Source organism: Cherax quadricarinatus, chromosome 99 (assembly GCF_038502225.1).
Source record: "Cherax quadricarinatus isolate ZL_2023a chromosome 99, ASM3850222v1, whole genome shotgun sequence".
Taxonomy (NCBI): domain Eukaryota; kingdom Metazoa; phylum Arthropoda; class Malacostraca; order Decapoda; family Parastacidae; genus Cherax; species Cherax quadricarinatus.
Window position 1 is genome coordinate 37,501 of NC_091390.1, and position 14,901 is coordinate 52,401.

General features: G+C 40.7%; 1 protein-coding gene across 1 annotated transcript in view; it reads left to right on the forward strand.

Moving 5' to 3' along the window:
• The window catches only part of LOC128704811 (protein argonaute-2), a 19,974-nt gene extending 5,997 nt beyond the window's left edge, over positions 1 to 13,977 (forward strand). Inside the window, exons 5-14 of the mRNA XM_053799952.2 lie at positions 2,696 to 2,923; positions 3,206 to 3,391; positions 3,643 to 3,818; positions 4,544 to 4,722; positions 5,703 to 5,869; positions 9,229 to 9,413; positions 10,101 to 10,304; positions 10,962 to 11,079; positions 11,330 to 11,502; positions 13,486 to 13,977. Of these exons, the coding sequence (XP_053655927.2) occupies positions 2,696 to 2,923; positions 3,206 to 3,391; positions 3,643 to 3,818; positions 4,544 to 4,722; positions 5,703 to 5,869; positions 9,229 to 9,413; positions 10,101 to 10,304; positions 10,962 to 11,079; positions 11,330 to 11,502; positions 13,486 to 13,618 (1,749 nt within the window). The 3' untranslated portion in view covers positions 13,619 to 13,977. The remainder of the gene's footprint in view (positions 1 to 2,695; positions 2,924 to 3,205; positions 3,392 to 3,642; positions 3,819 to 4,543; positions 4,723 to 5,702; positions 5,870 to 9,228; positions 9,414 to 10,100; positions 10,305 to 10,961; positions 11,080 to 11,329; positions 11,503 to 13,485) is intronic.
• Positions 13,978 to 14,901: the final 924 nt, after the last annotated feature.

Consider the following 14,901-nt stretch of genomic DNA (forward strand, 5'->3'; position numbering starts at 1 on the left):
CTTCGTTTTGCAGTTTTTCCAGCCCTCCAAGCTTCCAGTCAGACACGAGTGCAAGTAGTGGCGCTGCATAATCAACCAATGATCTAATATAAGCAAGATACATCATTTTCACAATTTTAACATTAGCACCATACCTGGGATGAAAACCTGCCACAACTCTAAGTGCTCTCAGCCTTTCTTTGTATTGGCGACAAAGTCTCGTTACAACAGGTCCAAGTAGTGGAACCTCAAAGCCTAGATACCTGTATCTGCTTACATATGCTGGAAGTCCAAGCCTCTCGCCCACAAAACCTCCCTTACCCCTTCCTTCCAACCTTTTCGAGGACGACCCCTACCCCGCCTTCCTTCCCCTACAGATTTAAACGCTCTCCATGCCATTCTACTTTGATCCATTCTCTCTAAATGACCAAACCACCTCAACAACCCCTCTTCAGCCCTCTGACTAATACTTTTATTAACTCCACACCTTCTCCTAATTTCCACACTCCGAATTTTCTGCATAATATTTACACCACACATTGCCCTTAGACAGGACATCTCCACTGCCTCCAACCGCCTCATTTAGGTATCTTTGAAGATACCCAAATGTTGCATATGTGTCTAATTTATCATATATAGAATAATATTTGGAGGGACATCTAAACTGTCGTATCTGCGCGCCTCTGGCAAGACAGTGATAGTGTTTCTTTTTCGGGTCACCCTACCTCTGTGGGAGACAACCAGTGTGTTAAAACTTCGAGTAATACTGATCTAGTAGATGGTGGGAATGCTTGGCCACAAGTGAACTCCACAAGGAAGGTTCATTGATCCAGGTTAGGGGCTCTTGTTCCAAGGAATTAAACCTCAACTCCCCTTTCTTGGCTCAGACTTGATTACCTCCCATTCTCCCTAGGCACTGCATGACCCTTATGGGTTTAACACTTCCTTTCTCTTTCCCTCAAATAATAATTGTGTCCAGGTAAACTCCAGGTTAGGATATAAGAGCACCTTGGGTATATTTCTTGGTATACCTGGAGAGAGTTTCGGGGGTCAGCGCCCCCGCGGCCCGGTCTGTGACCAGGTATCACAGATATTTTCTAAATGTAAGAGAAATACTTTTGATGGGGATTTGATTGTTATTCAGTATAGTATATTATTAGCAAGGTCATTCGTGCCAAACGTGAATGACATTTTAACTGTCTTTCTCCCATCGATGGAGGGTGACCGAAAAAAAAAACACTAACCATCATTCACTCTTATCACTGTCAGTTCAGATATCCCACCAAACTGCAAATATACCCACACCACCTTCAGAGTGCAGGCACTGCATTGTCCACCTCCAGGACTCCAGTTCGACTAACCAGTTTCCCCTGAATCTATTCACTCCAACAGCTCGACAAGTCCCAAAAACCATTTGCCTTCACTCACTCCCATTTAACACGTCTCACTATACATAACCTTCGTGTATACACTGAGAAACACGTCTCACTATACATAACCTTCGTGTATACACTGAGAAACACGTCTCAGTATACATAACCTTCGTGTATACACTGAGAAACACGTCTCACTATACATAACCTTATACATAACCTTCGTGTATACAATGAGAAACACGTCTCAATATACATAACCTTCGTGTATAAGATAAGATTTCGTTCGAATTTTTAACCCCGGAGGGTTAGCCACCCAGGATAACCCAAGAAAGTCAGTGCGTCATCGAGGACTGTCTTAACTTATTTCCATTGGGGTCCTTAATCTTGTCCCCCAGGATGCGACCCACACCAGTCGACTAACACCCAGGTACCTATTTGCTGCTAGGTGAACAGGACAACAGGTGTAAGGAAACGTGTCGAAATGTTTCCACCCGCCGGGAATCGAACCCGGGCCCTCCGTGTGTGAAGCGGGAGCTTTAGCCACCAGGCCACCGGGCCACGACCAGGCCACCGGGCTCACTACACATAACCTTCGTGTATACACTGAGAAACAAGTCTCACTACACATTATTATTATTATTAAAGGTTAGCCGGTATTCTCCCGGCTCGGGCCTTTTCCAAGTGGTGGCCCGGCCTTGGCTCCCTCTTTAGGGAGTGTCTGAGACCTATGTCTCCCATGGGAGGAGGCACAAGTACCTCCTCATCTTTGGGACCAACTGTCCCCAGGCCTAGCCACAAGCTAGGCCTCTCTGGTCTGCCATCCCCGCCCCAAGGGGGCTAATGGGAATGACAGTCTTATGAGCTAAAGGCTCGGGCTCAGGCACCTACCCTACCCTAGAAGGGCTGGGCATGGTATCGATGTCACTACACATAACCTTCGTGTAAACACTGAGAAACAAGTCTCACTACACATAACCTTCGTGTATACACTGAGAAACAAGTCTCACTACACATAACCTTCGTGTATACACTGAGAAACAAGTCTCACTACACATAACCTTCGTGTATACACTGAGAAACAAGTCTCACTACACATAACCTTCGTGTATACACTGAGAAACAAGTCTCACTACACATAACCTTCGTGTATACACTGAGAAACAAGTCTCACTACACATAACCTCGAACATATACAACACCTAAGACTTATTTAAACAACATTTCCCATTCCATCTTATATTAACTCGGATGTGTTGACATATTTTAATGTCATTTTTTATATATTAAACATAATATTTTTTAAGGTATGTATATTGAGTATTAATGTTATTTTATTTCAGGTTCAGGTAACACACAGCAACATCCCTCGAACTTACAAAATCATTGATGTGTCTCCACTAGGCTCCAACAAACAAACTTTTCCTCTTAAGGATGAGGATACAGGAAATACATTTCAGTGCACCATAGAAAACTACTTCAGAAACACTTTTGGTCGGAAACTTAAATTTCCAAGGTTAAATTGCATTCAAGTTGCACCAGCTGACAGGAATGTGTTTCTACCAATTGAGGTAATAATAATAACTGGATCTCCTTTCTGTAGTATACAGTAATGTAGTTTACACGTAATAAAATATCGTTAGGCACAAAAGTCACTAACATGTGGTACATTTCTGGCAGATTTATCCTAGTGCTTCAAGACTAATTAAAAACTATTTAAGTAGCAGTTTTTAAACTTGTTTAAACAGTAAATAATCATACAGTACATTTATTTATTACAGTATTAAGCTGGTAATTATTTTTGATCATATTTAGTCTTATTTAAACTGTAAAGTGTTACAAACTGTTTGCAGTGTTGCAAGATTTGTAAAGGTCAGAGAGTGAACAGGAAACTTAGTGACAAAGAGACGGCACAGTTTATCAGGACAACAGCTGTGCCTCCTGCAACAAGGAAGATGCAGATATGCAACATTCATCGCAGCAATGACTTTACTGATGATCCAATGCTGGAAAACTTAAAGTTCGCCATTGCAGATACTGTAAGAGCATATTATCCTTCTTAAGGGTTTGAGTTTTATCTCTGGAGAATTGCATGAACTTTAAATTATAGCTTTGTTTCTAATTAAATTTTAGCTTTGTGTTTCTTATTAAATTTTAACTTTGACAGTTTCCTGCTTTCTTAATCAGCTTCAACACATGAGAGGCACATTCTTACCTATACGTGAACTGCATAATTATTATAGCTTTGCGCTTCTTTCAATTGATAATATTAACCTGTTTTCTTACTCAGCCTCTACAAATGAAAGGGCGAATTTTACCAGTACCTGAGTTAATGATGGATCAGCCAGTAATTCCAAAAGAAGGTGTATGGGATATTAAAAGGAGATCGTTTTATCGTGGATCAGAAATCAGGAGCTGGGCAGTGCTAAACTACAACGTTAGAAATGTTAATGATTACCAGGTTAAGTAAGTATTAAGGTTCTCTTATTCACACAAAAGTCATTATGTACTGGAGTGTGATCAAATTAATGAATTTAGAAACAACTCACTCAGAAATGTTCAAGAAATGGCAATGTATTTTATCCACAGTGGTATATTGCAGACCATTCTGGAGAAATACCCTGACTTTGCGAGCTGTAAATAATGCATTACCATGTGTGTGTGTGTGTGTGTGTGTGTGTGTGTGTGTGGGTGTGGGTGTGGGTGTGTGGGTGTGGGTGGGTGTGGGTGGGTATGGGTGGGTGTGGGTGGGTGTGGGTGTGTGTGTGGGTGTGTGTGGGTGTGTGTGGGTGAGGGTGTGGGTGTAAAGGTAGGCTAGCTCGGCGGTACTAATTAAATGAGAGTATTATTATAATCATGAGGGAGCGCTAAACCCTTAGGGATTATGTATCTCAAATGATATATATAAAGGGGATATTTTATTAATTTGTATTATAAATAACACGGAAATACGAGAGCCAGAACACCCACCTTTCTTGAATAACTCTTTGCTTCCCCATTGTTGTTAAAATATATTACACAACCGCACATAGGAGAGAGGAGCTTACCACGACGTTTCGCTCCGACTTGGGTATTCACAGTCACACTGTGTGACCGTAAATAGTCAAGTCGGACCGAAAGGTTGTGGGTTATTTGTGTGTCGTTCCAGTCATGTTATTGTGCCATTTTGTTAATTAAATACATTCTTTCAGTGATTTTATCAAGAAGATGGTTCAGATGTCTCGTGAGCGAGGAATGACCTTCCATCGACCACACAGTGTTACTAGTAGCCAGAAACCCAACCCTGAGCAAGATATACACACACTAAAGAAGACCTATCCTGATATACAGATGATTCTGATTGTCCTAGGAAGGGGTGATGACCTCTATGGTGAGAATAATGATTAGTTTTACATATTTGCATATTTTAGGTATTTGCGTGTCGTAAGAGGCGACTAAAATGCCTGGAGCAAGGGGCTGGTAACTCCTGTGTACATTTCTAATTTTTAGGTCACCCTGCTTCGGCGGGATATGGCCGGTTTATTGAAAAAAATTGGCTACCTCTATAATTAAATTTTTGGATGTGCAGCCTATTTTCTGTTCCTTTTTCTAACACTCGTATTCTGGAGTTAAGCTCAAATTTCCTGCATATTTTTATGCTGTTCAATTACTAGCTGATGTGACTCACGAAATCGTAATGACACGATTGTAAACAAACCATACCACGCGAGGGTCTGGAGTTTTGAGACTCTGACCGCGGGTTCAAATCTCGCCCGTGGTATGGTTTGTTTACTAGCTGATGTGTTATCTTACCTGAGCTCATTGTAAAGCCTAATTTTAAAAGTAACAACTTTATTATTGTTAATATAGTGGTATGTATGGATTTTATTTATTAACAAACATCCATAAAAAAAAGTCAAATTTACTTTCAAAATATTATACATTTAAAAGTACACTAGCATTTTGGGCACATTAAGACTAGGCTTAGTAAGAATACAATAAAATACAATATCGTGACTGGAACATTACACAAACTCTCACATACATAAGATACAAGTACACATAAATACAGTTACACGAATTATAATACATAGTAACATGTGTGTAAATTACTCACCAGGGTAACCCAAAAAAGTCAGTGACTTATTTTCATTGGGGTCCTGGGATTATTTTCGTTGGGTACTTTGCATTTATCCAGCTAGTTTTATTTCTGTACACACGTAAGACCCATTAGTATGGACCATTCTTACCACAAATACGGTTTTTTTTATAGACAAATCTCACACCAGCATCACGAGTCAATTCCTATTTATATCTTGTACAATATTTCAGTCGAACAGTGTTATTAAAATTTTGACTTGTTCTTTATAGCCCGAGTGAAGAGGATAGGTGACATTGAAGTTGGGGTCTTGACCCAGTGCATCCAAGCAGTAAATGTTACTCAAGTGAAAATACCAACACTAGCAAATATACTACTCAAAATAAATGCTAAGATGGGAGGCATAAATAATGTCATTTCAAAGACTGGAAATCCAGTGGTAAGTTGTTTTATGACTTAATATTTTCTTTAATATTTTATTTGTGTTAGCGTGGTAGAGGATGGAGATAAATAGTTTTTAATGGATGTGGTGCTGGAGCGTGAGCAAGGTAACCTTTATGGAAGGACCCATAGGAAGCCGGAGGTGGGACGGGCTCTGTCTGTACTCTGAAGTTAGTTTAGTTGAATATCATGATTATGCAGCCCATACCCATCCTGTGGGCGGTAGTCAAAAAGATTACAGAGGTACATAATGGGTCCAGGGACTGGGCTCCACAGTACCCTGAAGGAGCGATGGAGATGCTGCAGCCATAGAGTAATCTGAATTGCGATGTTAGCACACTTCTAGCAAGACCGATTGCATGATTGGTGGGCGAATGTATTTTTTTTTTTTACCTCAGCGGCCTCCCCATCTAGCATCTCCCCTTATTGCGTTTTTAAATGCTAATTCCATTTGCTCTTCAAGCTTCCAAAACTGATTCTTATTCTCAGCCAAACTGACTGACGAGGACTCACCTATTCTCTCACTGGCTCACCTTTTGCACTCCCTCACCACTCTTAACCTCCTTCCTTTATATATGCTGCATTCCGTATATTATTTTTACATTGTATAAACCTTTCGTATGCTAACTTTCTCTCTTAAATCCTTCTTTATCATTCCACCAATCATTCCTTTTCTCACTCGCAAACGACCCATTATACCCACAAACTTCTGTTGTGCACTCAAGCACAACGTTCTTAAAATTATCCCGAACCTCCTCATTTCCTGGACTTTCTCTTGCTTATATTTCCCCAGAACTGTTTCCTTACTTCAGTAACATTCACTTTTTTCCTAACTGCTCCTGCCAGTCTCCGTGTACTCCATCAACCCTTCACTCTTACTGGGGCTACCACTAATGATCTGGCATATCTGTTGCTCTTATAAAAACATGTACATACGTAAATCTACGTAAATAGGGGTTTGGGATATTGGCAGTTTGGAGGGATATGTTGTGTATCTTTATATGTATATGCTTCTAAACTGTTGTATTCTGAGCACCTCTGCAAAAACAGTGATAATGTGCGAGTGTGGTGAAAGTGTTGAATGATGATGAAAGTATTTTCTTTTTGGGGATTTTCTTTCTTTTTTGGGTCACCCTGCCTCGGTGGGAGACGGCCGACTTGTTGAAAAAAAAAAAAAACGTAAATCTACCCATCAGTCTTTATTTTCTAATATACAGTCCAACAAACTATGACCATTGTGCACTATATTATATATTTTTTTTTTCAACAAGTCGGCCGTCTCCCACCGAGGCAGGGTGACCCAAAAAAGAAAGAAAATCCCCAAAAAGAAAATACTTTCATCATCATTCAACACTTTCACCACACTCGCACATTATCACTGTTTTTGCAGAGGTGCTCAGAATACAACAGTTTAGAAGCATATACATATAAAGATACACAACATATCCCTCCAAACTGCCAATATCCCAAACCCCTCCTTTAAAGTGCAGGCAACATTGTACTTCCCATTTCCAGGACTCAAGTCCGACTATATGAAAATAACCGGTTTCCCTGAATCCCTTCACTAAATATTACCCTGCTCACACTCCAACAGATCGTCAGGTCCCAAGTACCATTCGTCTCCATTCACTCCTATCTAACACGCTCACGCACGCTTGCTGGAAGTCCAAGCCCCTTACCCACAAAACCTCCTTTACCCCCTCTCTCCAACCCTTTCGAGGACGACCCCTACCCCGCCTTCCTTCCCGTATAGATTTATATGCTTTCCATGTCATTCTACTTTGATCCATTCTCTCTAAATGACCAAACCACCTCAACAACCCCTCTTCTGCCCTCTGACTAATACTTTTATTAACTCCACACCTTCTCCTAATTTCCACACTCCGAATTTTCTGCAAAATATTTACACCACACATTGCCCTTAAACAGGACATCTCCACTGCCTCCAACCGTCTCCTCGCTGCTGCATTTACCACCCAAGCTTCACACCCATTTAAGAGTGTTGGTACTACTATACTTTCATACATACCCTTCTTTGCCTCCATAGATAACGTTTTTTGACTCCACATATACCTCAACGCACCACTCACCTTTTTTCCCTCATCAATTCTATGATTAACCTCATCCTTCATAAATCCATCCGCCGACACGTCAACTCCCAAGTATCTGAAAACATTCACTTCTTCCATACTCCTCCTCCCCAATTTGATATCCAATTTTTCTTTATCCAAATCATTTGACACCCTCATCACCTTACTCTTTTCTATGTTCACTTTCAACTTTCTACCTTTACACACATTCCCAAACTCATCCACTAACCTTTGCAATTTTTCTTTAGAATCTCCCATAAGCACAGTATCATCAGCAAAAAGTAACTGTGTCAATTCCCATTTTGAATTTGATTCCCCATAATTTAATCCCACCCCTCTCCCAAACACCCTAGCATTTACTTCCTTTACAACCCCATCTATAAATATATTAAACAACCATGGTGACATTACACATCCCTGTCTAAGACCTACTTTTACCGGGAAGTATTTTCCCTCTCTTCTACACACCCTAACCTGAGCCTCACTATCCTCATAAAAACTCTTTACAGCATTTAATAACTTACCACCTATTCCATATACTTGCAACATCTGCCACATTGCTCCTCTATCCACTCTATCATATGCCTTTTCTAAATCCATAAATGCAATAAAAACTTCCCTACCTTTATCTAAATACTGTTCACAGGAGGCCTGGTCTCAGACCGGGCCGCGGGGGCGTTGACCCCGGAACTCTCTCCAGGTAAACTCCAGGTAAACATATATGCTTCAATGTAAACACCTGATCTACACATCCCCTACCCACTCTAAAACCTCCTTGCTCATCCGCAATCCTACATTCTGTCTTACCTCTAATTCTTTCAATTATAACCCTACCGTACACTTTTCCTGGTATACTCAGTAAGCTTATTCCTCTATAATTTTTACAGTCTCTTTTGTCCCCTTTCCCTTTCCTCTTTCAAAATAAGTATCACCTTTTACCATGTCCTTTTCAATATACATATATACCTGGAGGGTGTTCCGGGGTCAACGCCCCCGCGGCCTGGTCACTGACCAGGCCTTGCGGTGGATCAGAGCCTCATCAACCAGGCTGTTGTTACCGGCCACACGTAATCCAGAGTAGGAACTGCAGCCCGGCTGGTCATGTGTGTCCAGCTCCCTCTGGAAGACAGCCACGAGTATTATTATTATTATAATCAAGGGGGAAGCGCTAAACCAGCCACGAGTAGATCTTTATGGACTGAGTTTTAATAAAACTCATTCTGTAAACGTGTCCTTTCTTCAAGATTAAATTTATTTCCACTTTCAGATTTTAGAGAGACCTGTTATGATCATGGGAGCAGATGTAAACCACCCTTCAGCTGGTGACACAATATCTCCCTCCATGGCTGCAGTTGTGGCCTCCTTTGATAGATTTGCTTCAAGATATGCAGTAGAAGTGAGACCTCAACAACACCGGGTAGAAATTATTCAAGACCTCAAGAATATGACCAGGTAAGTCAATAATCACAGGTATTTTATTAGCATTAATTTAATGAAAATTATTTTGTAGTGACAAACTGGAAATGCAGAATAAAACTGCATAAATCTGAAGTTAAATAAATCTGCGTAAAGGCAGAATAAATCTGCCTTTACGCATATAAGCTTAAAGGCAGATTAATTTTTGCATTCTGAAAGCAGTATATTTCAAATTACCAAATAAAGAAAAGGGCACAATACCGTGACTGGAACAATACACAAATAACCCGCAAGTAGGAGAAAACCTTTTGTAGACGTCTGGGTCAGACTTGACTAGTTAAGATTTTGTTCGGATTTTTAACCCCGGAGGATTAACTACCCAGGATAACCCAAGAAAGGAAGTACATCATCGAGTGACTTTGTCTTATTTCCATTGGGGTCCACAATCTTGTCGCCCAGGATGCGACCCACACCAGTCGACTAATACCCAGGTAACTACTTGCTGCTAGGTGAATAGGACAAAAGATGTAAGGAAACATGTCAAAATGTTTCTACCCCGCCGGGAATCGAACCCGGGCCCTCCGTATGTGAAGTGAGAGCCTTGCCAGTCAGGCCACGGGTCATCCTAGTTAACGGCCCAAGTCGGATCAAAAAGTCGGCATAAATTTCTTTCCTCTATGTGTAGGTTATGTGCAAAATGTCTTAATAATTTTATATTTCCAGAAACCTGTTGATAGCTTTTCATCACAATACAAGAGGATGTAAGCCAGAACGGATTGTTATGTACCGTGACGGTGTTAGTGAGTCGCAGTTTATGGAGGTACTGGCTTATGAGATGAAAGCCATGCGTGCTGCATGTTCTGAACTTGACCAAAACTATCAGCCAGGCATCACTTTCCTAGTGGTTCAGAAACGACACCATACAAGGTAAATTTGTATTCATTGTTTTGTAATTAATGTGTTTTAAAACCACACTCGCATTCTTCATTCTTTTTAAACACTGGCCGTCTCCCACCGAGGTAAGGTGACCCGAAAGAGAAACACTTTCACCATCTTTCACTCTATCACTGTCTTGGCAGAGACGCGCAGCTACGACAATTCAGATATTCCTCCAAACAGCAAATATCCCAACTCCTCCTTTAGAGTGCAGGCACTACTTCCTACTTAGAGGATTCACGTTCAGCTAACCGGTTTCTCTGAATCCTCCTGAAGCCGATGTATTCAGTCCTTATAGCGACTTTTGTAATTTTCGGGCATTTCCTTATCGATATTAATGTCACCTATTACGCCAACTTGTTCCTCAAATTTGCTAGGTAACCTATGTGACACTATCAAAGCTTTTTTATAGTCTAGGAATATGCAGTTCACCTATCCCTCTAATTCCTTCCTAACATCTATAAATTTATCATGTAAGGGATGATCTGCCATTTCTGAAACTGCTGCTGTTTTATAAGGCCTCAAATACTCGAGATGTTCAACAATTCTCTTCCTTTTGCAGCAATTTGCCTGTTACACTCAGTAGTGTATAATACTTGGTATAAACCTTGGCAAGTACAACTGTATTATTGTCAACATTTCTTCTAGGTTGTTTTGCAGTGACAAAGATGGTGTTGGAAAGTGTAAGAACGTTCCACCTGGCACTGTAGTGGATACAGCAATAACTCATCCAAATGAGAGAGATTTCTATCTTTGCTCTCATAAAGTAAGTACATTTGTCTTATTTAAGTTACAATGTTGAAACCTTAGGAATCAGTTAATTATTTTATACTTTCTCCTTCCCTATTGCTAAGTGAAATTTCTTGGAATACTTTCAGACTTGTACACAATCACTGGCTAACATTGCTGTAGCATTTTTCAGAATTTCTTTGAAATCATTACAGTCAGTAGTAATATTACTATTAAGAACCAGTGAACCATTTCAAATATGTAACCTGTATTAATATTTTCTACAGGGTATTCAAGGAACCAGCAAACCAACTCATTATCACGTACTGTGGGATGACAATGATATTACTATGGATGACTTGCAGACACTTACGTACAGTCTGTGTCACTTGTACTCGCGTTGCACAAGATCAGTTTCTCTCCCAAGCCCCGCATACTATGCCCATTTGGCTGCTTTTAGGTATTTATTAAAGATTATTTGTTGTACTTGTTATATTTTCATTTTTTTTAATACCGGCCATCTTCCACCAATGTTGGGTAACCCTCCCCCTAAAAAAATAACGTTCACCCTCAAAAATTCATTAATGTTATAATGGAAATAAGTCACTGACTATTTTGGATTATCTTAGGTAATTTACAATGTATGATAATTGTACCTATGTGTATTTTTTTTTTCAACAAGTCGGCCGTCTCCCACCGAGGCAGGGTGACCCAAAAAAGAAAGAAAATCCCCAAAAAGAAAATACTTTCATCATCATTCAACACTCATTATCACTGTTTTTCACTCAGTTTAGAACACATTATAACTGCCTCCTTTTGATCAACCAGGCTAGAGCAAACCAACGTGCTGATCACTGACTTTAGGTGCTTGTCCAGTGCCACACTGCCAGTTGGTAAGAAGCATATACGTATAAAGATACACAACATATCCCTCCAAACTGCCAACATGTGTACCTGTACATAAATAAACTTAAGTAAGGCCTAGCACTGCAAGTACTGAATGCCCGGATTATTCAGTGGTGCCACCTACAGCTACTAATAAGAATTGGAGGTTATTCATAGCAGCTCTAATTGTCCTGTTCCCGATTATGCTTTATTTCCACACCCATTACACGCTGTTTTAGGTTTGAAAGGTTGGACTCTCATACTGCAACACCTCGCTATATAGCAGTTTTTACCACAGGAATAACATTTCATAACTGTGAAAGGCTCGGAACATCTGAGAATACTGAGATGTCACCCGCATAACTACAGCAAGCAGATTTGCACCACTCAGTCTAGACATGCTTTTGTATACAGTACATATGTAGCTGACGGTATCAATAGTAAGTTTATTCAGGTATACACAAATACAATTAACATAGATTATCATACATAGCAGTATATGTGTAGAGAACCTGGGATAACCCAAAAAAAGTCAGTGTCTTATTTCCATTGGCTATGTTACCTATTTATTCAGTATTCTGTATATTTCCTTTATTATTAACTATTTTATGTATGAGATAAACATCGACTGTGAGAACCGTTCAGTCAAGGACATGGCTTTGCAAAAGGATGCACGTCTTGGCCAGAACTTATCTTCCAGAGATCTTTCCTTCACTAGTATCTAAGGTTTCTTTAACTGCAAATTTCTTTCTTTTAAACCTTTGAGATGATGTGCTAAGAAATCCTCTTTGTATCGGCTTTCAACTTAAAACATGTTAATGTCAACATACCATCACTGAAGCGAAGCACAACGATTTCACAAAGCTGAAATATAAACTGGACCATCAAGGCTTGTAACTCAGTGGTCGTGTTCGGTTTACAGCCAGAAGAACCTGAGGTCAGGTGGGGGAGATCCCTTACACCCGCCTCTGTTTGCCTAGCAGTAAATAACTTAACAAGGAGTTGGGTATTGAAGGTAGATTCTATGGGGGAGGACCTAAGACCATCAACAAAACTAAGCTCTACTTGGGTTATCCTGGATTATTAATCCTTTGTGATTAATAATACAGATGACTTTATCATATTCATCTCTTGTGTTTATTTCTCAAACATTTGGGGTTACTATTGGCTCTCCTCTCTTGTATGATTAGTAATCTTTATATGAAATATTTCGTAAGTTTTTTTTTCACTAGTATCCAAACGTTCTCTCTTACTTCATGATTTAGAGTGACTCATGAAATCGTAATAACAATTGCAAAAAACTAGGGAACTGGTTTAATCCCCACTCGTTCCGTGATTTATTTGTGATGTAGAGTGCTACTCTAACCTTTAATATATGACAACATTTGGTGTGCCATTTTACCCATGTATATTTATTATTATATACATACATGCTAGTAAGAAGCTTACTCTTCTGCGCTGCGAACACGTATGTATATTACATGTATTACTGTGAACTCTTAAGAAATATTATCTTCTTAATTTTAATTTGTATTTTACTTTTCTTTTGAATTTGCAGGGCCAAAGTACACATCTCAGACCTGTTTGAAACAGATGAGGAGTCCAAGGATGCTGTGACACAAGCAGAAGTAAGAGAGGCTGCCACAGTTGAAAGTAAGGACTCCCTCTCAAAGAAATTCTATTATGTGTAATGGCTCAGATGAATTCAGTATCAGTCAGTCAATTTAATCATATTGAATCTTGGATAAATAACTCAAAGTTTATATTTACTTAAGGAAATACTGTTTTCAGTTTAATTATTGAATTAGCTTATATGTGGAGATATATTAGGCTTAAGACTGCATGCACCAAACTGGTTATTTATTAACAGTAAAGTTTATTTTTTCTTCTGAAGTGTATTTAGGTAATTTTTAAGAAAACAGATACACAGATTTATCCTTTTGTACTTACTGCTTTATTCTAAATATGTTTTTTGTATTGTATAAATAGATATGATACTGTATTAATGTATATTTTTGTGACTGAAATAGCACACTGCTTGACTTACTTCAATGATGTTATCCTGGCTGGCTAACACTCCCTACCCTGGGTTATCCTGGCTGGCTAACACTCCCTACCCTGGGTTATCCTGGCTGGCTAACACTCCCTACCCTGGGTTATCCTGGCTGGCTAACACTCCCTACCCTGGGTTATCCTGGCTGGCTAACACTCCCTACCCTGGGTTATCCTGGCTGGCTAACACTCCCTACCCTGGGTTATCCTGGCTGGCTAACACTCCCTACCCTGGGTTATCCTGGCTGGCTAACACTCCCTACCCTGGGTTATCCTGGCTGGCTAACACTCCCTACCCTGGGTTATCCTGGCTGGCTAACACTCCCTACCCTGGGTTATCCTGGCTGGCTAACACTCCCTACCCTGGGTTATCCTGGCTGGCTAACACTCCCTACCCTGGGTTATCCTGCTGGCTAACACTCCCTACCCTGGGTTATCCTGGCTGGCTAACACTCCCTACCCTGGGTTATCCTGGCTGGCTAACACTCCCTACCCTGGGTTATCCTGGCTGGCTAACACTCCCTACCCTGGGTTATCCTGGCTGGCTAACACTCCCTACCCTGGGTTATCCTGGCTGGCTAACACTCCCTACCCTGGGTTATCCTGGCTGGCTAACACTCCCTACCCTGGGTTATCCTGGCTGGCTAACACTCCCTACCCTGGGTTATCCTGGCTGGCTAACACTCCCTACCCTGGGTTATCCTGGCTGGCTAACACTCCCTACCCTGGGTTATCCTGGCTGGCTAACACTCCCTACCCTGGGTTATCCTGGCTGGCTAACACTCCCTACCCTGGGTTATCCTGGCTGGCTAACACTCCCTACCCTGGGTTATCCTGGCTGGCTAACACTCCCTACCCTGGGTTATCCTGGCTGGCTAACACTCCCTACCCTGGGTTATCCTGGCTGGCTAACACTCCCTAC